Source organism: Pseudopodoces humilis, chromosome 2 (genome assembly GCF_049639895.1).
Source record: "Pseudopodoces humilis isolate 2021_Gansu_Grassland_sample_001 chromosome 2, ASM4963989v1, whole genome shotgun sequence".
NCBI classification, from domain to species: domain Eukaryota; kingdom Metazoa; phylum Chordata; class Aves; order Passeriformes; family Paridae; genus Pseudopodoces; species Pseudopodoces humilis.
Genome location: NC_142201.1, coordinates 61812279 through 61838935, shown reverse-complemented (window position 1 = coordinate 61838935; position 26657 = coordinate 61812279). Strand labels below are relative to the sequence as shown.

The 26657-nt window shown below is 38.0% G+C and overlaps 1 protein-coding gene across 8 annotated transcripts in view; it reads right to left on the bottom strand.

The window, feature by feature from the left end:
* FNDC3A (fibronectin type III domain containing 3A) overlaps nt 1–26657 on the bottom strand; it is a 113216-nt gene that overhangs the window by 41848 nt on the left and 44711 nt on the right. For 5 of the 8 annotated variants that reach the window (XM_014250103.2, XM_014250106.2, XM_088051261.1 and 2 more), the window contains 3 exons: nt 7533–7609; nt 2810–3047; nt 51–323 (listed from right to left, as the gene is read on the bottom strand). In XM_014250103.2, coding sequence (XP_014105578.2) covers nt 51–323; nt 2810–3047; nt 7533–7609 — 588 coding nt within the window. Of the gene's footprint in view, nt 1–50; nt 324–2809; nt 3048–7532; nt 7610–12236; nt 12301–13288; nt 13335–26657 lie in introns of those variants that run through there. The other 3 variants (XM_088051262.1, XM_088051263.1, XM_088051264.1) reach the window with 2 other exon arrangements.

Genomic DNA, 26657 nt, shown 5'->3' with positions numbered 1-26657 from the left:
GCGTCATATATTAATATGTGTGAATATATAGTATTTTTGCTAACACCTACCTTCCACTTCTGTGTCTGTCTGAGAATTGCCTTTTCCTTTACCCAAAGACTTGCATTTGGTAGAACCTGTGCTTACACCAGCTGAATCTTGTCCTTTTGTAAGTCCATTAGGTTCACTTGTAGGAGAAGGACATTTCTGAGGAGATGATGGAGGACTGTTTAACTTATCCTTCTGAGTTCCATGTCGATCTTTTAACTTTTTTTGTAACCTTTCATATGTTTTACTCGACCTTTCATCTCTAAAGTTGGATCTTCCATGAGCAGGCAGAGTATCTAAATGAATGAAGGAAAAACCAATCATTAACAACAGAATCTAATTTTAAAATCTACCTAAAAATGTTATGTGAATAAAATGTGCACCTGTGTGTAAAATTGTATCTCTACTCCTATTTGAAAACTAATACACACTAAATGGACATTAACAATATGTTAGGGAAAAGAGTATAATCCTTCCCTCCCCCATATTTTCTCCACTTAAAAATTATTCTTGAAATGTTTCTATAATCTTCCTTGAGCTGTGAGGTACAGGATAAAGTCTATATAGAAAAAAATGTGCCACTTTAGATCAAACCTCCTCCAGTGTAATAATGTCAAATAAAAAAATTCATTAAGTTTTGGAATGCAGCAAGAGCGCTAATATTTTAATGATGCTTCAGCAGGAATCAGCAGGGAAAGCACCCATAAAAGTATAGAAACATAGAACCTGTGATCTACGGGGCAATGGAAAGACACTAAAACACTGACAACAGTATGGGCAGGCCTTGTAAGTGCACTATACCTGCACATGGCAACCCCAGGCATTGCTGCAGCAGCACCAAAGTCTCATCTGTAAATTAGAATTGGCTTTGGAAAAAAGTCAGTACAACTACCAAAGCATTAAACTGCAAACTGGTAAACTCTTCTGTCCAGTTCTAACATTTATATGCAATTCACCTTTATGCTTAAAAGCACTTTACTGACTCAAGATCTTATATATACACTTTCTTCAGTGTAACCCTGCCTATGATAAATGCTGAAAACTTAAAAAAAAATAAATACATCCTTCAAAATCACCATAGAATTTGCTCATTTTCAGGTAAGTTAGTTCAGTCAGGCCTAAGAATGCATTATTTGTAATTCCTTATGAGACAGGAAGTACTGAAAATAAGAACAAATAAGAACTGCCATGCATAAAAAGAATAAAAATAAAAAAAGTTAGAGAACTTCTCCATTTCAGTTTTTTTTTTTTTTTTTTTTTTTTTTAAGTCAGCTTAATTCACAGAAGGTTTGACAGAGGACTTCTAGATCACTACCTTTAGAGAGTTCAGTGTTCCTGTCAGGGAACTACTGTGCTCTGTGAGCAACTGGTTGATTTTTGTTGTTGTTGTTTTGTTTTTGTTTGTTTGTTGTTTTGGTTTTTTTCCCTTAAATTTAGATTCCTGAAATAGGGGCCTAACTGTGGGTTTTGACTTTTGAAAGCTACAGCCAAAGTCAGAGATCTGGAATTAAATATGAAATCTGTAGCAAACAAATAACAAATTACAGTATTAATCCTTTACTTTCCTAAACCCAGAGGCATTTTACATATATATTGAAAACAAAGCAAACAAAGAATCCCACTTGATCATTTTTTTACATTAGCAGTTTAGCAAATCATCACTGAATTCATATTTACAGTGATATAACCTAGCAGCAGAAATCTGAAAAAATATTATTCCATTAAGAAGCGTAATTTATCTTTTATGCATTTAATTATCACACTCAATTTTCTTAATTTAGCAAACTAAAAGCAAACAACTGCCATCTAGAAAAAAATCAGGAAATTAGTAAAACCACGAATAAGCACCCAAAGAACATCTAGTAATGTACTGTTATCACAGTAGAGCAAGAAGAAATATAGTACAAGATAACAGTACAGAAACACTAAGAATTCCAGGTTACCATTGGTATATTCTTATCTGACCACTTTGTTCACCCTGACTATTTAAGCTCAGTAAATAGATGAAGGCCATTTTTAGATTATTTTAGTAGTATCATAGAATGTTGAGAAGTTGTGTTTAACCTCCCTCTCCATAGCTTCTAGCTTTCTCTAAAAACAGCAACCTAGAATTTCTCTCTGAAAGTCTTTCAAGGTTGGCACCTGCCTTATCTAAAGAAAAGCAAATCTACCAGAAATGTAAATATTAATCTAAGAACCCAGCCCCTGAGCTGGGACAAATATACTTTGCCACCAAACCATAGTAAAGGCAGATGTCAACAGCACTAGCAAAGATGCCTTCGACCACTCAATTAAATTTAGGTTAGTGGCACCTCATTACTCCAACTGGACTTCAAAGGGACATTCAATTAAATGCATACAGTTTTATGAAAAATGGACCACTTTTTTCCTTAATACTAAGAATTCCTATTTCATGCTTCAAACAGGATGTTTGCAAGACATAAGATCTCAGAACAGTGCTCAGGCGTGGATTTAAATGCTGAATCACTACAAACACTTTCTGCATCGCTTTCCTGAAAAAATTTGTAACCTATACATGTAAGAAGCAATCTTTATGTTCAGTGGATCATTGAATAGACAATCAAATCAATTAAAACAACTTCTGGAATAATAAGCTTCAGCCAAATCAAGGCTGGTATCCATGTAAAATTTTTTGTGTATGATTCCCATTCAAGCTATAAGTCTTGCTTGACAAAGCCCACACAACAATCTAACAGATGCTGGAAATGAGCAGAACATTATTCCCTTAGACAAAACTTGCAATATTTGATGAGCTACTTACCCACATCCCCATAGACTTGTGAAGTGTGATACTGTGGAATGTACTGCGTAGCCATATCACCGGCTCCAGTCACAGGTGAGTATATGTGACGGGGTGGAGGGGGTATCATGGCTGGAAGAGGAAGGAAGCCAGGCAGTGGGGGATGTGGAGGCCTGTGTATCACTGTGTGACCACCAGGATGAAATTCTGGAGCCTGGGGAACTACCACAACCCTTCGAACACCGTTATCCTCAATAACCTGTACAGTGAGAGACATCACACACCAAAAGAGAAATGACAGTCTGAAAAATGTTTCTTTCTGTAGATCCTTAAACAAAATCAGGAATAGCAAATCACTTAAATCTGATGAAAGGAAAATGGGAAATAGCAAAGGAAAAAAAAAGGGATATTAAAGGTCTATGTTAAGTGTACGAACTGGTGAACTGACAGACCTCTCTCAGTATCAATAGTGCGAGAAAAGAAGTGTCTTGTTTTTGCTCTGTCCCCAACTCAGTCCACCAACAGTAACCCAGGAGACACCTGCCATACTGGCCCTGCAGCAGCTATCATCTGCATCAGACTGTTAGCAAACAAACTACCAGGATGGTAGTCAGCCCTCTCAAAACTCCTTCACAAGTCAAGTAGTTCTAAATAGTTTTTTTTTTCCTTTCCTTCTCCTCCCCCTGTCCCTCTACCTGGTAAGAGGTCTTGAACCCTGAAGGAAGCCACATGATACTCAGAAAATGGGTGCCTTTGTGGCAGCCTCTGGCAGACTGTAGTGCAAGGGCTTGTGAAAAACTAGCAAATGGGAGATGTGATAGCAGCCTTTGTGCAAGGTACCCGAGTGTGGCCCTTAGCAATGCTGCCAGAAGTTCCAAGCAATGGCAGTAGCATATGCAACTCCATGGCAAGAATCTGTAAGATGAATGGAGCTGAGGTGTGCTGAGCACGGGACTTGTAGCACGTCTGGGCTGTGCAGCACATGGGGCTCTGGCGGAGAGCAGGCACACGGGCACAAACTGTATGAAGTACTGAAGCAGAAAATGCTCTTCAGCAAATGAGGGTGGGTCATCAACTAGACCAGGAACAAGGGTCTGCCCCTGAAGCACCTCACATCATGACCCTCTCTAAATGTTTGTAAATTCACATAAAAACATGACTGTTGATGACTCCTAGAAATGATCTTGGCATATTTTGACTTGCGTGTACCATGGTGTCAGTAACTTCAGTGTAGGGGATGACAACAAACAAACTGTTTTTCATTTCCTAGTAGAATGCTGTAGCATAAAGTCACAGCAGAAACTGCAATGTAAGGTTTTAGATAAAACATCTATCCAGAAAAGGGAGAGAAGAATGGACTATCATGACTACATTCAATAACAAGAGACAAAGCAACCGTATGACATAAGTTTTCACTGACATTTGAAATGAGATGGGGACATGTACACAAACACCAATAAACATCCTGGTGCAACAGGAAGAGATCAATAGATCAAAACACTTAGTGCCAAGCTGCTTTCAGCTACACTGTTTAAGGTTAATGGAATCATGCTTGGCTAGATTTAGCCCTGTGCCCTAGAGTGAACACTTCCATCAAGTTCATGACAGAAAGCTGCTTGGAGGATCATTGGTTTTACCATGTCCCCATTAGGGGTTGGTGTGCATCTGGTACATCTGGAACAGAGCTTCTGATTTTGTTTTCTCTGACAGCAATCTAATTTGTACAGCCCCAAACTATCCTGCTAGCTGAGCCACTGCAAGGTAAGTGAGATTGGTACAGGAAATTGTTTCAAAACTTCACCACTGTACTGAGAGAAACAGTGCTGTAGATAGAGCTGCATGCTTCTGGTACTGTAGGATATGCATATATATTGTGTATGTAACAACATTCAGAAGACACAGAAATATGTACACAATGGAGCAGACCACACTTTATTTAACAGACAGTTGGAAATTAATGTTACTTAAGTGAACACAGCTTTAAAAAGCATGCATACCACATGACTTTAAGAAATGTTTTTTTTCAGTACACAAAAATTGTTCCTTATTGGGAAAGAGTAATTAAAGACAATACTATTCAAATCCGTTTAACCATAGCTGTGTGGTATCCTAAAGGCAAAATATATTAGCAGTAAATACAACTAGAACTTCTGCTTGTCCAATGAAATTCTCTAAACACTGAAATGCAGTTTTAATTATTTAAGTCCCTTTTGGTTACAAACCCCCCAAATACTGCAATTTATTATGACTTTATGAGTAGACTCAGATTATGCAGGAAGTAGATGCCAGTAAAAAACAAATGAGCTGCTTAGTTTCTAACTTGTTTCCTCAGGTCTGCTACCAGCCAAAGTAACTTAGAAATAGTCACCCAATTTGTAACAGCAGGAACCTTATGTTTAACAAGTCTGTAACTGTTTCCAGATCTAATATCTGCTCAATGGTAGGCCTCTAGCAGACAACTACACAGATAAAAATGCTCCAAAAAGCTGTCAGAGCATCATGCTACGTCTATAATTTTAAGTTGAAAAAGTAAACAAGCTCTCTATTATCCCATTTGTGCTAGCAAAATGTGGTTCTGGCATAAGCCTCTTTGGTTGAGTGAACCAACCAAACATCACAGGAAAACTCACCACACAGAGAACATAGATGGTTTAAGAGAGGATGAATAAAGAAGTGTTTTCTTTCAGTTTTACAACTACAGTTCCAAAAGAAGAGGAAGGGAAAAGGAAATCAGCTGATGAACTGCTTTTTAGTTATGTGATATAAGAAAAGTAAATCTTTTATTCAGTGGTTATCCCCAACTTCTAACAGAGGACAGTACACTGTATCACTGCCAAACAGGAACTGAAGCAAGCAGGGGCATAATAGAACTAAATGAAAATGGAGAGACAAAAGATGGTTACGTTGTTCCACAGTTCTTGCAGGCTGACAGCCTAGGACATTTAGCTGGTTTCCTATCCAACTTAAAATATAGCTGCAGCTGCTGACCTTTAAAAATATACTATACCTGAAGAAACCATAGAAGTTTGCTAGGACTGCAGTAAGTCTGGGAAAACTCTTAGCTCGATAATGTTAGACTTTGCTGTTTTGCAAGACTACTCTCAAATCTTCTGGCTTGTGAGAGGAACTCCCATCATAAACCTCAAAATCTGGTATGTTTTGTCAGTAATAAACACTTTAGAGGGCTTATAAACTACAGGTTGTCCTGGACTACGGTACTTCTACTCAAATGAAAACAGCAGATGAGCTCATTCCACCTGCACTCTCAGCTGGATAGATGTGAGGCACCGTCAGTTCAAAGGTCAGAGCGCTCTGCTATAAAACAACAGCTGCTTGGACTAACAAACTCCAGTGAAAGGCTAATGAATGGGTCTCAGCAAGGCCCAGCCCTTCAGCATCTTTGATTCAAGTTGTCCTCAAAGGAAGGATAAACTAATTTAAAAAATATTTTTCAGATTGGCACATGTTACACAACTTCTACAATATGTACTTCATCAACTGGAAACAAATAAGAAATATGGTAAAATTCCAATATTCATTTAGCTCTAAACTTCTTTAATTCTTTAAGAATGAATTCTTATAGGAATCAGGACTTTTTACTATGACCTGAAGATATATGGACTTTAAGTGATTATTTATATGTAATTTTCCTTCTGCCTGTTTGAGAACTCAACTACAAAGGGTGCACAGAATCAACTTATTAGCCAATTTCCAAGAGACAAAAGAAAAAAATCAGAGTAGTAGTCTGTCTGCTCTAACAGCCTTTTCTTTTGCTAGAGGACTTTTTTTAATGTTATTTGGATAATTTGTCCAACATCTGCTGACACTGTGGGCTTTTTTGTTGTATTTTACATGTTGTAGTCCCTTCTCTGTGTATACCACTGGATGCACTCTAGGTCAGAGATGGACTGGTCATGACAACAGAATGTCTTGAGAGAGACTTACATCATGGGGAGTGGCATTCAACCGCTCTAAGTTCCAGATCTGACCTACTAAGCCCTAGACTTGTTCTACAGTCAGGGGAAAGAAAGAGGAACCATCTAAAAGGCCACACATCTCATTATAATTCACATGTCAGAAACAGCCAAGAGAAATCATCCTTCTAATCTATTTTAAAGGATGTCCAGGTTATCTAGTTCACATTTAATTTCCAGTCATCTAAATTAGGAATCACACAGCAGTGAAAAAACGAGAGCCCCATTTTAAGATAAGTGGTGGAAACACTTATCATATAATAACTTAGTCCCAATGGACAGCTGACACTTTTTCCATGTTGTTTGCTGTACTTTTTCAACTGACCTGTTTTTCTCCTTATCTGCAGGGAACTTCCCTGACATGGACTATGTACATGTATAAAATATATATATATATATATACATATATATTGCTGCCAAGAGAAAATATCCACTAACACAGGAATCAGTACAGATCCTGCACAAGCAGATATCTGGGTCATGATTGCATTTTCTATTCAGAAGGCATCTAGTACATTAGGATTCTGAACTCAGCAAGGAACTGTGCTTGCTACTGTCATGTACATAGCTAATATATAACTGAACAGGCACAGACACAGCATGAGGAGTCTCCCATCTCAGACATACTCAGAGACATTCTTTCTTTCTTGTATTTCCTTACATGATGACAGTGACTGAAACGTAAGAAATTATTTTACTGAATTAGCAATTATGGTTCCAATTCCAAAATTTGCATGAAAATAAAATAATATGCAAATGAAGTGACATACCTGTGGGGCATATCCAGGAGGCACATAAATAGTAGGCACTGAACCATTTGGGGACATCATTGGAACCTGAGCAGGACCTAAATGGGTTACAGAAATATTCAGTACAGCACCATTTAATAACTTGAGAAAGCTGAAGCAACATACTCAACTGCAATGTCTCTGTGAAAAATTTACTAGATAACATGGATAAACAAAGGCAATGAACTGTACAGATAAAATTATAGCAAAGGGCACTCTGAAATCTAAAAACCAGTTGAACAAAACCAGAAACAAGCTAAAAAAAAAATCCCCAGCAGACATTTCTCCCATCTCTGTCAGTAAGCTCACAGAAGAGCTCGTGTCAAAACTGAACAGATGACAAACCAAAAGAAATGCCCTAAGATGAAAAGACAACAGAAGAGACTACAAAACAGAAACAAACAAAACTATTTGAAACAAACTGCTGAAACCAGATGGTATTCAGTTGAGTTACAAAGAAAATTACTTACAAAATGGCTGCTTTTCACTATGGTCTTATCAACTAAAGTAGTCTCAGTACCACAGCAGTGGGAGGTGGCAAACGAGACACGAACTTAAGGTTCCAGTGAAAAGTTAGTGTATTATCAACTAGTAAGTCTGCTCCAGCTAATGGGAAAAGTCAGGACACCATGGTGATCCTTGTACCATGCAAACCATAATGAAAGGAGCACACACACACACATAGATAAATATGACACAATGAGAATGTGTTAAGGTGGCATTTGTAGATAAAGTGTTGCCTAGAAAATCAGGTACCTTCAAAGAGCACAGAGATGCTGTCACATACTTGGATTTTCAAAAAGCTTTTGACAATGTCTCTCAAAGACTCTTAAAGAAGTAATGCTGCCTTTGGTTACAAAGGGAAAAGGTCTGATTGGAGAACAGGAAACTAACAGAAGTAAATGACAAGCTTTAGAAGTTCTTTGAGTGACCAAAAAAAGTCCCACAGGCGCCCAAAGAACCTGTTAAGAGTATTAAACAAAGCTTCCAGAAAAGAAAATGAACAGCAAGGTGATAAATTGTTGCTATGTTCTCAGCTAAATAGGATTGCACAGTACTCACTGATCAGATGACAAAAACCCAGAAGGAATAATGTTGGTAAGTGCAAAGTGATGCATCTGGATAAAACCAGAAGTGCTTCTTTACAGAGAAAAAACCATAAATCAGATGTAAACAAGCATACAATGCAGCTACTACATGGATTTCTAAAGAAATACCAGCCAAGTGTTGTTTTGTGGCATTCTCAGAAAGAAAGAGAACATTAAAAAATCATTACTAACGGAACAGGGAACAAGCAGAAAACATCATTACGCTGTGGTATAAATTCACTCTGTACCTCAAATCCTTGAGCAATGTGTTTGACTCCACCTTTCAAAAAAACCACACAGGACTAGAGAAGGACAAAAAAAAAAATATTACAGTGGCTTTCCATGTGTTTATCAGGAAAGATTCAAGAGACCAGGATTTTTCCACCAAAAGATGGCTAAAAGAGCTGGCAGCAGAAAAACAGTATAAGGCCTATTTTAAAAATACCTAAAAATGGAAAGGAAGATAATTTATAGTTTCACATTTGCAAGAACCAGAGATAGTAAACTAATTCACCAGGTAAGTTTTAAAACAGATAAGGGAATTTCTCATAAAATGCACAGCTAAATTGTGTAACTCCTTACTTTAAGAAAAGTGTAGAAACTAATGATTAGGTTCAGTTTGGGAGAAATAATCCATTAAGAGCTGTAAAAAATATAGGTACTACTTCTGTTTTATGAACAAGGAAGTTTCTTCTGTGCGCCTGCCCTATCCTTATGCTGTCCCCTTTAGTATTTGATGCTGGCCTCTACCAGAGCAAGCACATTGGTACAGGCTCAAGAGGAATTTCATTACGTTACTGTGTTTTAAATACACAAGGGAACAAACACTGAAGTTTAATAATGAAAGAAATACTGAAACACAATTTGAACAAGTTCTGTGACAAGACAGAAGACTAGGATTCAGATACTCCAGGCTGCATTCTGCAAATTTCCAATTTAGTATATTGAAGCTACCAAAAGTACCAATTCAGCTTAGAGGAGTTTCAGCAATACTTCTGAAAGGGCATTTGTAGCTCCACCTTAATGTTTTTAAAACTTTGTTAGGATTTGCAAAGGGAAAGTACTAAGTAAATGCAAAGTACAGTAAATAAGATTAGCATTCCTCATTCTGATACATATGGACTTGACAGAAAAATAAAGGTACCTTTGTCTGAAAGCCAAGAGCAGAGAAAAGGAATGAAAAGCACTCCTCAGAAAAGCAGCGTGCAATCCAACTTGATTGCACATATTATAGGAACTTTTTTAGAGTACGACACAGAATTTGCAAACATGTTACCTAAAAAGAAACACTTTATTATCAACAAAATGCTAACCCACAACAGGGGAGGGGGTGAAGAAACTTTCTAAGAACAAGGTCTTTAATGAATTATTCACTGAACTATGCAACAGCAAAGAATATAAAGACTACAGCAAGTTATAAATGGAGAACTGATCATTCTTCCGGTGTTTTTGCTCATCTGAAACTCAAAAATGTTTCAGCAAAAGTTTCTCCTGAAGATGAAAAAAAGAAATTAAAAGAAATTTCTAAAAAAGAAATTAAAGTGAAAGTCAGGAAGAGAAAAGTTAGGAAGAGAAACTTCAAATAGTGCATTACCTCACTACAATAAATTCAAAAAGGTCAAAAATAATGGAAGCATATTTAAGTTGCCATTGAAATAAAGAATGGTTTAAATTCTTGCATAAGAAGGTGAATTTTATACTACTTGTATCTTGCATCATTTACCTGCAGTTTTTCTACAATGAGTACAAAACACTGACACTTCCATTAAACACACAATTTTAACTATGTAAGTTTCATGTAAATGGAAAATTAAGACCACATTTACTTGAACTTCTTACAGAACACAATGTCCTTGGGGCATGATGAAACTCACATGAGCAAGCAGTTTCTTTGAAAACTAGTGATTATCTGTGTTTGGCTTTTTTGTTTTGTTTTGCTTTAAGCATCTAGAGAATATTGTTTAACAACCTTTTTAAGGCTTACTTATTTAGCACTTTAATCTCTCTAACAAACACAGAGCAGTTATCTCCCATCCAGTACAAAGGTTGATCCGCAAAGCCATTTTCAGTATGCCATAGTCTAGCAGTCACAAAAATAAAGGCATAAACTGAATGTATGAACCTGAAAAAGTATTGCAGTGTTAGAATAGAGTCAAATCAGTAGTTTCAAAATTTGCATCCCATATTTTGCACTTTAAAGTACCAGAATTATTGAAATCATATTTTAATATTCAAGAACTCTAATTTACTTCTGATTAGATTTCCAAGTGGCTGTGAAATGAAATTTCTAGACAGACATCCAAGAACATGATAAGCACAGGACAAAAAGTCAGCAGGCTTCACAAGAATTTTTAATGAACACCATGTTTTACAGCAAGATTACTGATTTCTTGATAGGAAGCATATTACAGCCTGCAAAATTTTATCTGAAAATAAAATGCTAATATGCTATAAAAACATCTATTTTTTTTTTTCGCTAATATGAAGATCTCAGCTCTCCTGTGGTGTAATACACTGTAAGAAGAATTTTCATGTTTTTAAGCATTGGCTGGACTGCTGCGTGACAAAACCAGTGTGCTTTACCATGAGGTGAGAATTATTATAAGGTAACAGCAAACAACAGCATCAGGAATTCATGTTAAGAAAACATCAAATTTTCTGTATTGTGCATAAATAGAATTTATTTCAATTTCAAATCGCTGTATAATGAATGTTGATGACTTGATTATTGGTAAGGGGAGGTCTCAAATCTTTGATATATTTTCAGGTATACAAATTCTCTTCCACAGTAGTGGAAAAGAAACATTGTGGGAGAGGAAAAAAAAAAAACAACCCACATAACTGTTACTTTGTTACTGAAAAATGTCTCATCAAACTCACTAAGGGTTGACTTAATGGAATGGAACCCAAGAAACAGATGTTTCACCACACTCTCAATTTTTTATTGTCCTAAAATCCCACCAACAGGAGGAATACCTCCCTCCCCTAGCAATAGCTGGTGAATGCGTGTATCTGAGCAGACTACAAAAACCTCATTGTGCTCATTACAGCCACCATAAACATGCAGCAAAATTACCAGCGCTGCATCATCGCTACGATCGTGACAAGCTGATCTAAACATAGTAACACCTGAAAACCTGAGGATACCGCCACCGCTAGCCTACCAGATACACCATTTCTTTTTATTCCAACCATGAAGCATCACTGCATTATAAGCGGCTCATAAAAGCCCCGGCAAAGGTGCACACACCGGATTCCCAGCGCCGGGGCAGGGAATGCTCTTCCGGGGCACTCAGCGCCCGGCCCTGCGCTTCAGCACCCAGGCTCCTACGGCCTCGCAGAGCTGGGCGTCCTGCTCCCCTCACGGCTCCGGGGCCACCGCGGGCCCCAGGACTGCCGCCACCCCTCTCCGAGAGCGCACCACCGACAGACGGGCCTGGCAGCGCTCCGACTCCTGCCCCACAGATTTTTTTTTTTTTTTCCCCCCGGCCACTGCAGATCTCCCCCATCCGCCACTGCCGCACAGCCGCGGAGGCCGCCGGCCCGCAGGTGTCGTGTTTCACCGCGGCGGCCGGCCCGGGCAGGCGGGAGTCCTTACCGCTCATTTCGGGCCGGGCCGGGCCGCGCCGGGCGGGCGAGCGGCTGCTCCCGGCGCGCCGCGGCAGCGGGCGGGGCGGGGCGGGGCGGCTCCCTCAGGTGCGCGGCCGGGCCCGCCCCGCTCCGCCCCGCGGCCTCTCCGCGCCCTGCGCTCCGCCCTGCCCGCGCCGCCGCTTCAAGGGGCCGAGCCCCCGCGGAGAGCGACGTCCTCGGCCCCATCCCGCGGGGCTCCCCGCTCCGCTTAGTACTGTAATCTACCCGCTGTCATTGCCTGGTGTGATCCGAGTAATTTAACTGAAAGCTTTTACGTTAATTAGCATAATTAAGTGTTAAAGAATTACTTAGGCCCAGTCCTTCCAGAGGATTTTCCTTGAGCTGACCTGCTAATCAGTTTAGACCTAAGAAAGGGGGTGCACAAACAGATCTGGTTGCAAACAAACACCTTCCGGCCCAGCGTTTGGAGAACTGCAATGACTTTGATACTCATCTAAGTGAATACTGCGGCTCATGAACACTGCTATACTTAGCATTAGTCTAATGTGAACGGTGATGAATCACTGCTATCCCCAGGAGGAAATAGCATTCAGGATTTACTGCAGCACATTAGGTTAACTATGGCTCTATAACCGAACACCCACACTTTGACATCACACAGGCGATGATATGCATCACTGACGCAAGCACTGACAGGATCAAACACAAAGGCCACAGCAGCTGAAACAATAGAGCGCCAGCTGACGTAGCAGCACACCCCTCTAACACTGATGGGCTGCAGTAAATCAATAGTCCCAGATGCCACAAACAGTTGCACCACTTTGTCTTTTACATAAGGGCTAAGTCTTCAAAGTTTAATTTTGGGTTCCCAACAGCTACAACTAATTTAAAAAATCCAGTAACAACCACCACCAACTGGTCTACATTTGTCTTGTAAGCCATGCCTGGAAAATACTTCCCAATTAATACTTTAAGTTAACCACAACGTCTTTACACATATTAGGTGCAACATAATAAAAACAAGTAATAAGAAAAAAGGAAAGCAAGCACAGAACTTACTGTTTGGCCTAAGCTGGAGAAGAAGCACAAGAAGGAACTGGGATCGCTGCAAGGACACAGGTGGATCAGAAGACTTCAGCTGGCAGTGCTGTCAATTTAATGTATCCCTTATGCTCTAAATTCATCCTGACAAAACAATCCCTTCCCTTCCCCCACCCATCTGTCTACTTTTGCCATCAAGGCTGGGGAACAACAGCTGACAAAGCTACAACATCAATTGAAATGTATTAACTGACTAGGAAAAAAAAAAAAGAAACCTATCAGTAGACAGCAGGCTGGCAAACAAAAAGAAAAACTGAAGGTAAAACACTATCATAGTTCCTTTCAAAAGCAGGGGGAGGGGGGAGCATCAGTTTCTCTTACAAAGACTTTGGAATAATGGATAAAAGAGAAGAAAGCAATGAAGCCTAACTAGAGTATTTCTAAAGATTACATCCTAATGAGACCCTGATTTTTTCCCATGAAACCACACATACATATTCACAAGAAAATCCCTTCTCAGGCAAAGTGCAGGGATGACAGGTTCCTGTAGCACTTTTTCACTAATGCAGTTATCGTTTTTCTTTCATAATGGCCTGATATACTTTCAAAGGAAAAAGGTGACAATGGTTTCTATGTTCAAATGTTAAATGTACTTTTATTTCACCTGTTTCTAAACAATGACCATGGTGCAATTTTTTAATTAAAAAAAAGACTGCAAGTCCATGCCTTTGAATGGCACAAACTTCATAACATGAAGTTATACATGGGAATTTGCAGAAGAATGATTGTAGTTGTTTGAGATACTACAATAATAGGACTTTTTATACCTACTTTCTGAGGCAACTGTGCACCACAGTGATGAATTCTACTTCACTAAAAAATGAAACAATGATTCAAAGATGTTAATGTAGAAATACAACACACAATTTGTGCTGTGCAGCCCAGACTATTAAATTACTCTGTTTAGTTTGCCAGCTTAGGGCAATGATTTAGTAATTGTGTGGAAGAGTTACGTCAAAAAGTTGTTCACTCCCTCACAGAGTTCCAGTTTAAATATTGGATGAACCATAAATCACTGCATTTCAAAGGGAGTCAAATGTGATATACCACACAGAGAGGCTTTGATAAAAATGTTATTATTCTTAGAAGAAAACTAATCTGCACTCATTCTAATCTAACTGCACTGCATATTTGCTTAGCTTTTTCTTCAAGGAGAGCTTAATTTCCTAGCACTGATGCTAAGCAATATAGATCTGCAACTTTTTCAGACTAAAAATTATTATTTTAAATACTTATTTAAATTTAATATTTAAATATTTATTGTGCATGCTGCCTAATCATGTTGCGCTTGATTCACAACATTCAGAATAATCTACGATTTAATCATGTAACAGTTGTTACCACTAGAATTGGTGTTTTTCTAATCAGGTGGGCTTGGGGTTTTTTTCCCCATATAGCACTGCAGACCAGAAAGTTAAAAAGTTAAGCACTGCTACTGACAGCTGCTTGTGGTTAAGAATGAAAAGCACTAGTCAGTCTCAACAGCTGCCAGTTCTTGATGTGTAGATAGTATCTTCTACAAAAGAATGTGTTGATCCAGAGAAGACAGATCTTGGAAGGAAAAAGCATTAACTTCAACTTCCTCCCCCTGCCTGCCTGAGCACTAAGAATAGTATTACATAGTATAATTACTTGTAAAAGCCTTTTCATCATCCTGATATTCAACTTATTACACTAATAGATTTTTTTTTTTTTTTTTTTACTTACCTGGATACATTGGCTTGAAACTAGAATGCAGAATTATCTGTCACATTCCACTGTCTCAAAGCACGTGGCATTCAAAGAAACCTCCTTTCCTTTGTGCAAACTTCTTAACAGTACCCCTTCGCAAATTATTACGTGCACACACACATGCATATATGTGTATATATATATATACACACACACATATAATATCCACAAAATGACTTGAATATGATTTACTGAATATTACTTATACAGATTTAATGTGTTGATTAAGAAAATCAATAGCATTCATATAAATGCTGGAACAATTTTACCAGATTCTAAGGTAAGGTATTTTAAAATTATGGACAAGAGAGAAGAGTTCAGGGCTATATTGAAAAAAAAAAAAATCAGTTTGAGCAAACTGGAATTAATACATCATATACAGTGTCAGAAAACACAGCAAAAAGTCATATCAGAAAATGCTGCCAAGAAGAAATTCAGTGTCCAACTCAAGTTTTTATTTCTATCCAAGGCAGATATCTCTAAAGACATACTATTCTGAGTCTCTGGAATCTACTAATAACAAGTACTTTCATTTGAAAACCTTTGAGTTGTCTAGGTTTCAATCTAATTACATAAATGAATACAATGCAGATTCATATTGCCCATTTAAAATAAAACCACAGCAAACCAAAATTATTATTATTATAAATAGTGGAAATCCTCATATTATGTAAAATAAATACATCTTTCTTTAAAGAGACCAGTTTGGGAGTGATCATACCTAACTAGAAGATATAAAACTAAGTCAGTAGGATGTGAGGTATTTCAGCTTTCCAGAAATCCCATAATCCAGGATTCTATATGACTTCGCAGAAGAGGGAAAGTAGGTAAATCTATGAAGACACTGGCTCCACAACTAGAGTTCTAGGGTGCAAAACCAGGGCTAAATTTTTTTCTCAGTATAAGGTAAAAAGTTAACATCAACTGATTTTTAAAAACCCTCCCACCCAACAGCTCTGTCTCATTGAAATTTTACTCTCTTAGATGTGGTTCTTGTATTAGGTGAGTCTGGTGTTCTGATTAGATAAAAAGATTATTTATAACAATACTAAGCAATGGAAAGACTTTGATCCTACAGGCCTACCTCTCTTCACACTCACTGCATACAATTATTTTTATGTCTCCATAGAGGTGTGAGGTGTTCACATAAGTCCACCAACAAAGTTTCTAGCAACACTACAGTTCCACAAACAAATGTTCAAATGTAGATTTCTTAATCATTAAATAGATTTTGAAGTAACACTTATTTACACAATTTTGTTTCAAGTCATGAGTGGAGAAAATGACCCCTGAAGCTGACAATTCAAAAGATGACATTAGTGATGAGAAATCATTCTGTCATGCCACAAACTGTAGGGAACAAGACCCAGGCAAATTATACAGAAGCATATGATGAAAGAGAGACTTAAGAAGACCAAACTGAAAACATCTGATGTCATACACCTCACACTTTGCAGCATCTGAAGCAAACACTTGGCTTCAGCAGAGTGATTCACTGGCTGCCTCCAGAGGACAGGTCTCTGCTTCTGCACATTCACCACAAATTGCTCCTATTTAGGAGAGAACTATGAGCCCAAACTAAGAAACAACCTGGGCCACTTCTGCTGGAGATGAACCACTAGAAACTGGAATGGAACACACTTAACTCCTTTAATCCAGGAGCTTCTAAGTGGAAAACTCAGAACCAGCCTTTAAAACAGGAAGCAGAACCCAGGACTTCATTTAAATCATAGAGAAATCCTCATCACATCAACAGAAAAAGACAGCTTGCTTTCCCATGTATTTTCCCTCTAGAATCTGCTTTGGAGGTGAAGATGTCCATCTCCAAAGGACCAACTCAGAATTTCCCAGAGCCTCATGGCTAAGGGACACTGCTGGAATCAGGGAGCTACAGGTTTAGATTCTGTGGTACTTGCAGAGCTCAGATTTTTTTTGGTTGTGGGTAAGTGCTCTAAACAATTTCCTGCTGATGATATTGTTTGCATTTCAGAATAAATTTAATACAGCCCAAGTAGACAAACAGCCTTTCTTTTTGGAGATACAGAAAGGCATAATTTATATATTGTCTCTGTCTTTGATGTCTGTCTCCTGACTGTCCCCTGAAGCCTTGTGTTTTGTAGCATTAGAGGCATGTAAGGAATTCCACAGTCGAAACAGGAGAAGCAATGGATTCAGCGTGCTTTGTAGGATTAGATCATTATTTCATGGGTGACCTGGGCTGCATCTGAGACTTCTGCAGCTAAATCTAAGTTACAACTAAGGTGGAATCCAAGCATCTTAAACATGACCCCTTGGTATCACAGTTCTTCCCACAGACATTTTTCTCTGTCTTTTCACTAATAACAAGCCTATGAATGCAGCTACAATAGGGGATGCTCTGAAGATGGTGGAAATAAAACTTTGACTGAAAAACTACTGATCTTGAACTCGTTATTATTGCAACTGACACGATAAATACCTAAACATTTAGATTAAGGTTTCTGGTTCTGCTAATGACTTAAAGTCCACACACAAGAATTTTCATCTCCAAAAAGCTTTGCAGAAATTTGATCCCAAATTAATTAACCCCAAACCATGATACACATAAAAAAAGCACTGATATTGTCAGTCAGACTTAGCAACACAGAAGGGTGCAATGCTTGCTACAAACATCTGCAGCCTCTTCTACAGTGAAATGCTTCTACTATAGCACAAATCCCTTAACACTATCAGCCAATTTGCACTGCAAACCTCACATTTTACTGCTGAAAGTGATGTGAAAGTGGTTTTCAGGGTCTGCAATCCAACTAATAACTATAATAAGGACTTTAAAACTGTATGTTTAAAACATGTTTTGGAATTTGAAGTCAAAAATTTGGTCTTTTTGGTGTTTTTTGTGACTAAGACTTCTTGATTCTCCATAATGAATTCTTTACAGATCAGTTCAACAAGGCATAATTTTCTATAAATCTCAAGTAAGTTACCAGATATGGGAAATAAGAGCATCTATTACAGAGGCTTCTCTTGATAAAAAGCTTTCAGCAATGGTAATAAACATTACCAGAAAGAAAGTATCTGGAAAAGCAGTAAGCTGGGACCAGAAAAAAAGATAAGCCTATACCACTGCTGTCTTCTTTTCAAATTCAATTTGCTTTGTAACCAAATACGTTTTGGAAAGTAACACATCCACTGCTTTGGCATCCAAAATGAACCTGAAGCCAGAAAGAACTATGCAAAGAATCTACTTACCTGTGCCAAACAAGAAGCCAGGGATGAAACAACTAACTTGGCTTAGACATATAATGGTTGTCATTCCAAACCAGAAGAAAGGAAAAAAGACACATGCATACAATGGAGTTCCTTACCATTATGTACAGATCAATATATCCCTCCATGAAGGAGCCAAGACAAGAAAATTGCTTAGTAGCTGTAAAGTAAACGTGCCCTTTGTGTAGAAATCTTTTTATTCCTTCATTGTTGTCAGGATGCAGGAGATGTTAATTTTTCTGTTGTTAAACCATGAGGGCTCGAGGCCTGAAAAACACCTCATGAATCAAGCCTATTCACCTGCAATTGCAATTTCATTCCTTTCTCCCATTATCATACACCAAGATCCACCAGAAATGGATTCCATACAGAAGCCTGAAGACCAATACCAAAGCAGTACTTTTATCCATATGTCTCCCCACTGGACTGCTCTTCTAGAGCACCACTCTCCTATGTAATTATATATTTTTTTATTTCTTGTAATTATATAAAAGTATTTCACATTATTATACAAAAGTATTTCACAGCCATTTGATAGCAAATTGGACTCTAGACTAGCTCTGGCTTTATTTTTTTTTTTTTTTAAATCTCTGTTGTTTTCTACCAAAAGTAATTTTTAGCCAAGCAAATCAAGCTCTTCTATTTTCTTTTTATATTTTCTCCTGAATATCCTAGCAGGTTTTTTTTGTAACACCTGGAGTCAGCTTCAATTAATTTTTTGTAAACATGAGTTATCAAATTACAGTTGAAATCTCAGCAGAATCCTGTAAAATGCTACTAAACATCCCAAGCTATACTGACAACTGTCCTGATGCCTTTTATAATCACACTAAGCTTTAAAGATACATTATACTGGAGATAATTTTTATCTTGTGAGTCAAATAGATAGCCTGCCTGCTTCTTCCTCCTCCTTATCAAGTTTCAAGTGAAGAGATCCCCATCTATAAATTATTAATTAATCTAATGCATGACCTTGCATTGTATATAACTGCATTTCATCCAGTTCAGTGGTACCATTCAAATAACACTCCTTCAGGCTACTACTGCATGTTCTTGTTGATCCTTTACCAGCTCTGGAATATGGATTTCCTGACCTATTAGAGTAGTCTGAATGATCAGCTTTGCTGAAATACCAAGTATTTCAAGAATGTCTCGTTAGCTGAAAGACACCCGAGTACATTGATTACTGAGCGAATAAGGAGGAATATATTTACATCCTAGGCTAGCTGTGCATCATACTTTAGCATTCAATCCTTTCCCATTTCATGCACAATTTAGAGTCTTTGAAAAAAAAAAGGTTATATTGTGTCTGCCGAAGTTTTTTGGAAAAAGTCATCAAAACCATTCTGTTTTATGCTTTCAAGGAAACAGGCAACATGTAGGTATCTGGCCTCAAGACTCCTCAAGACTGCACACCTGCAATTCTTTACACCTGCATTTTCTAGTCCTATCTGTTTCTCACTGGCCCTCACATCTGCCAAAACTATATCCTTAATACATGTAACTTTACACTACATTAAACCTCTTTTTCTCTGTGGGATGCTCCCAGGCAGACACTTCAGATAGTTTTTTCAGCTCTCTAAAGCTGCACAGAAACATCTACTGTACTACTTGCCCAGACCCAGAGCACAGTAGCATCATACAAGAATATGATCCAGCAACGTACATTTATGTACTTCTGAAAAGAACTCCAAACCCAATACCCTTCTGTTTAACTACTGTCACCAACATGAGACTAGATTCTTTCCCATCAAAAATAATGGATCTGTTTTTCAGTTGAGAGGACAAGACTCAGTAACTAAAAAAAAAAAAAAGACAACACTCTGAAATTCTATGAACATAATGCACAATTGGAAGCTATTGTGGAGAAATCAGAGCTCTGTATTTGAAAGACATGACAGTGGATGAACAGAGAAAGCTGTGTGGGCACATTAATAACCTACTACGTGTCATATCTTTGCTGGAAAGTGATGCAAGGAAACTTTGATGTGTATATAGCTGCAATTAAAATAAAAGGGTATTTCCAAGGTACATTTTCTTCCTGGTCATGCAATTTTCCTTTTCATAAGCATTAGAAGGATGTGGTAAGCATAAAACCATATCTTTTACAAATATTTTATTGAAAATGCTACATATCTATCATGTCAGATTTACAACCTGTGTAGAAATGAACTGCTCTAACACACATGGGCCAGAAGTGAAAAAGTGATCAAACCATCAATAATCAATCTCAAAAGCCTCATGCCCGACAGTCCTCTTGTATCCATTCATAGCACAAATCAAGGAAATGAATGGAAGTTAGTCTCACACCAGCCAGTCCTCTGCACCTCTGTGTGGTGGTTTTAAAGCACTAGCTAAAAATCACTAGAAAATTACTTAATTTTTGTGGTGAGATATGGACTAGGAGAAGGGAAAAACAGGCTCAAAACTTAAAAGGAATAAAGAAAGTTTATTAGCAGAACTACAAGAATAAGAAACCAGAATAAAACTTCTAGAAACTTTTTTTCTCTACTGCCTAATTATTTTTTGTCTAACTGACAACACAGAGACAAAACTTTGTGGTTAAAACAGTATTAACTATACAATAATCTTTTCATCAGTCTTTGTAGAGAAAGGAGTTTTCTTTTGTCATTTCATGGAGAATTCTTTACAGGAAAAATAATTTTCTCATGGCTTTTTATTCTCATGAGGGCAGCCACCCAGAAGAAAACTCTGCCATCATGCTCTCCTACCATTTTCACACCACTCTGAGGTGTGTTCATGGGCCATGAACTTAAGGGGTGTTATTTTAAGGATGAGTTATTCAAAGGCAAAGGTTTTCTTCATTTGTCTCTGTGATGATCTCTGGGAACAGAGGTTTTCTCCTTTTCTCCTTGAGGGCCAAGTGTCTCTATCAACTCCCACTTCTCTGTTCCACATCTCATGGGATCACAACCACTCTATCATTTACTCAGCTTCATTAATGGATACCTTTCCTCAGATTTACACTTTGAAATACTTCATTCTCCCCCCAAATACTCAAACTCCCAGCAGCCTCCAGCAGCCTCCCTTAAAGCCCTTCCATATGTGTTCCTTACTTTTCTAAAATACCAATCTATCACATTCTGATCAATATTTCAGCTCTCTTAGCAGGTGATTTTTAAAACACATTCATGTTGGAAGAACTTTAACTGGTTCCAGTTGTTTAGACTGCTCTTGTAACTTACTAAATATTTTCACTTATTAATGCATTGCATAGCCACCAGATGCTCCCCTAAACTGCATTGTTAGCAGTGTCAAACTCAAATGAGATACAGTCACTCTGCTTTTGACCCCAATTCAGACAAAAATTCTCTTTTGGAAAGAAACACAGTTTAGCTTCTCAGTCACAAACTCACCTTGGGCTTTAGGCACCCCAAGGATCTGCCTACAAGGTAGCTTTATTGCTTTATTTGTATGTTCTATTACTTGAAATGTAAGAGTAAAATGTCAGGTAAGATTTCAGATTTAACTGAATTTTAAATCTAGGTAAGAGTCAAAGTACCTTTTTTTTTTTTGGTAAATCTAACAGAATCTGTTCCAAAATGTTTGCCTGATCACAAAACAAGAAACAAAATACAAAGCATATGGAAAGCATGACAGAAAGAATAAATGCAAACTTAAGTACGTTTCATATAATTTTCCAAATCTACCTGCTGCTTAAGAGCTTTACAGACGTCTCTTTGCTGCATAAACCAAAAGACTTAACTCTGTCCAGAGAGTGGTCCTCTCAAAGCACAAACTCTTCAAGTCTAAAGCAGCTGAGGATGTAACATAATAGCACTTCACTTAAATGCTATCTTTTAAGAGACTATCTTACAGGCAACTCGTTGGAAAAACAGAAGAGAGAGGCTGACCACTGTCTGTATATTAACTCCTTTTAAGAATTATTAATGAGCAATAATATTTACTACTGGTTTGGCACTTATATTTCTTACTGCAGCTCTTTCTTTAGTTGCCTGGAAAGGCACATCCATCCAACCTCTGAACTGTGAAGATCATCCAAGGGAAACACATTATACACAGTATTTATGAAAATGGCCCATATACAGAGCATCAAAGTGAAAGGATAAGGTAACTTTTGAGGAATGGGCTACAAATTGAGAACAAGCAAAGGAGATAAAGCAGATCCTTACTGAACAGCTGATTAATCAAAAGGGAAGGAAGGTGGCATCATCTTCTCTAGAAGCTCCAGTATCATTAACCTGAGACCCCATCTACAAATTACTGGATGCTATACAGTCACTTGAAAAAATCTGAAGTTCTTTGAATGATATCCTAGAGTACCTGCCCTACACAACTGAATTTTCTAGGACAACTGGAAAGCTCTTTGTAGCATGAGAAAGAGCTTCTCTCTGGCATAAAAACAAAAGAAGTGTGGATACAAGAAGAGCAGTGTGGATAGCTGTGTTCACTTCCAATGAATTTGGCCCTTGCAACTTTGAAACCCCTTATGAATACACTGTTTCTTAATGGCTTTAAATGGCTGAACTTACTTGTAATCAGTCTTTAACTCACATTACACAGGAGCTGTTAATATTTGTGCACAGCTAGCCTATATGTAATGATCTTGGTTATCTTCTGTCTCATCTGTCTTTCCCTCATTTGGATAATAAGCTGCTTTATGAGTAAAACAGATTGCTGCTTGTCTGCAAAAGGAAGAAGGGGAAGTTATATTATCACGATTTTAAATAAAGTTGAAAAGTGACATGATCATGTAAGTCATGCAAGCTGACAATACCTCAGTCATTTCACAGACAGTCAAAAAAGACAGCTATTAATTTACTATTAATAACACATGCACAGCCACATCTACCAAGCCATGTGCCATGTGCTGCTGAATCATCTATTACTACCAAAAGGAAAAAAAAAAAAAAAAGAAAACAAAAGAAAAAGAAAAAAAAAAGCAGCTAAACTAAGAACAGAGTTAAAAATCTCTGGATTCTAAGTCGCAGCATTTATTTAGATATTACATTCTCGCAAGAACAGACAACACACTAGCCTTGCACAGGAGAAAATGAAGGAAAGGGAGACTAACCTCCTCGGTACCCAAAAACTTTTGGCATCAGAGAAGGCACGGAGGCAGAGCAATGTCAGCTTGTAAGTTTGCTGGCATGGTTGTGACAACCTGGGCATGTTTGAGGAACTGGCTCTGTTTTGAGGAATTCTGGAAAACAATGGCCATGAGAGCTTCTCCACAACTATGAAGACTGTTTTCCTTCCCAGTGTGTCTACAACCCTTCACAACTATCAAGGGCCTGGCAGTGGCGCAATAAGGCAGCCATGACTACAAATGGGACAAGAGTAAACTAAAATCAATTCAGAGCTATTTCTTACTAACAGTGATTGTGGCATAGAAGTCTGAACAGTTTGACAGCTACAACTATACTTCAAGAATGCAGCAATACAATTTGAATTGCACAATAGGGAGCTCTCCTGAGGTCTCATCTATCAACGCACAGCATTTTCCAACAGATGACACACCAGCCTTTATTCACGCTGTACATTGTGAAAGAGGATCCAGCAAAAGTTCTTTACGCACAAAGTTCTGGCCTTTCCATTTTCATGACACTCAGTACAAAGCCCATTTAAAAACATTGTTTTAGTTTCTACAAAATAAAAGCACCATTTGTTGTTAAATAATCAGATAATGAAATTAAGGAACTTCTTCCACTCTTTAATGTTAGTAATCCTCATGAATCTTTATTACTTCAGTTAAACAGTTGAGGTTTGTACATTAAGTGAAAATATTAAAAATGCCCATGGCTCTAATTTTTTTTTTTATTTAATTCATACTGCTTACATTAGACAAACTTTCTACTGAGAGAAAACTACTAACTACTTCTACTTACTAGAAACCAAGAAGAGATCCTACCAATTTTTCCCCTTCTTTCTCCCCCATGAAGCAAGTAATATAGGGCTATTTCTTTCCCATCAACAGCATAGTCAGAGAAAAAATCAGATTAACTGATTGCAGTGCCATGAGACTACTACAATATTTCCAGACACAAACCTGTCAAGCCTTACATGCTTCATACAGGGCTCATCCAACTGATTCCACACTGAGGCAAAAATAGCACCTGAATCCCAGCAGCTTGAGTTAATACTTCCCAGCCTTGGGGGCTAGACATGTCTGACTAGAGTAACGGAAACCAGCTTTTAGGGGCATTCTCCAGCTGCAACCTAGGGCTGTAAATTCATTCCCAACATGCACCTCCAAGAACCAGTAGCATCCTTGTAAAATGCAATGTTAGATGCTCATGGAAATGGATGAGCTCAAAGAGTTCAGTTGCTCGAGGACAAATACATTCACTGAGGGTACAACTGTGAATCAACACACCTAAATGAGGCACTTTCAGGATGTAGCCTTATTTATTTCAGCTTATAATAGTCAGGCTTTTGTTCCAAAATGAAGACATCTCATTTAGGTATCTAAAATTATATGTCTGTGTGCAAGTTAGGACTTTAAATTCCCATTATAGCAAGTGGAGACCTAGTTGGTACAGACAGTGGAGCCTGGAGAGCCATTGAGTGCAAACTGATGTCAGCTGAAAAGCACTGAGTGTACTACCTAGTGACTAAATCTTCACTAGTTTCAATGGGAGCTTAGATCCAAGGCCACATATAGAAGAACACATTTAGACACCTAAAATTAGATGACTTCAGTATGCAGCTGAAGCACTGATACTTCAAACAAATGTCTCCAGAACCTTCCTACTGTCAGGCTGAGTTTGCAGTGTGGAGATTGCAGTGTAGTGAAAAGAAGGAATAAAGGAAAAGATTGAAGAAGGTACAAGGGAGGATTAACTGATCTGAATATACAGGAAAATCAAACAGGAAAAGGAGAACCTGACTGAACACCTTACAATGAATATAGTACTTTATGAACTCATATCTCTGAATGCATGAAATAAGATAGAACAAAAGTTAAAAAAATATCTATTAGAAGAATGACAAATAAGCAAGGCAAAAAATGTTACAGACATATTTTGTCCATTTAAAGATTTTAACTCTATTTAACACATTTTAAACATAAATCAATGGCAGAAAACTATGTTTTTCCTAAAACACACTACAGGGAACATTACGAGAGATACGAATTAATGCATTTCCTATTTTTCTTTGATTTGCTACTGCAGAAGAAGATAAAACAAGTCTAGTTTGCTTTTTAACTTTAATCAAATTAAATTTGTTCTAGGAATAGAATGTTTTAGAAGTCTAGTATTTATAACACTAACAAAGTAGGCACAACAGTAATACGAGCTGCTCTGGCAGAAAAGCAGCATGATAAAGTAAGTTTTTCCAATAACAGCTTCTTTTGTCATCCCTGCCTGCTTCTCTAATGGCTCGATGAGGCTGGGACCACAAAGACCTGGTCAGTCATCAGAATTAGTGGAGGACAAGGTCAGGCAGTTCCCAGAGAAGGCTGAGGGAGCTCTGTTTTGAGGTTAATTCTCACAGTCACTCTCAGAACAGAGAGAGGCCAGTCTAAAGAACAGAATTCTGGATTGCTGTTTTGTTCTTGTCAGAAGGAAAACCTTGTTTTGCACTACTTTGCAATTTTTATTGAGTTAGCCCAGCAAATCTGAAAGATGGTCATGACTCTTGAAGACTGCCTCTACCCTACTGCAAGAGGGCCTACAGAATCAAAGAGATATGTCTGAACCTAGCTTTAATTCAGCAGTTGTACTTGAAGAGCCGCAGCAGCAGGGCTTACAGGCAAGTTTTACCTGCCAATAGTACTTGACTTAAGAACTGGACTTGTCCTATGTGTCAAAGCCAACACATGAGCATTCTACATGCACTGCAGTGAGGGCTTAAATCCATCATTATTTCTTTATCTTACCAGAAGGGAATTGGCCATATCACAAATCCAATTTTGAGGCTAACCTACCAGTAAAATGTAGAAGGGTTAAGTCTTCAACAGTATTTACAAGGGCATTCATGCACCCTGTTTATCAATCTAAGCTATAAAAAGTGCAGCTCCTACTTAAAACTATTTTGGAATGAGAAAGCTCCAAATCAAGCTGCTACAACCACGCTTTGTGACCACTTTCCCTCATCATCTTGTTTCAATACAGAATGGAATTATGTCTCCTCTGCAGTCATACTCCCACATAGCTCGCCAATACTAATATTGAGTGCAGACACCTAGAAATAAAAAAAACCTTTAATTTTTTAAAAAATGGTGTATATTGAAGGTCACTCCCAAACAGAGGTGCTTTAGAGTTAAGCTACTCCTATAGACTCAGCTCTGACCCTCTGCATAGACACCCTTAACCAAGAGTTAATTAGCTGCAAATCATTCTAGCTCACTCTGACCCCATAATTT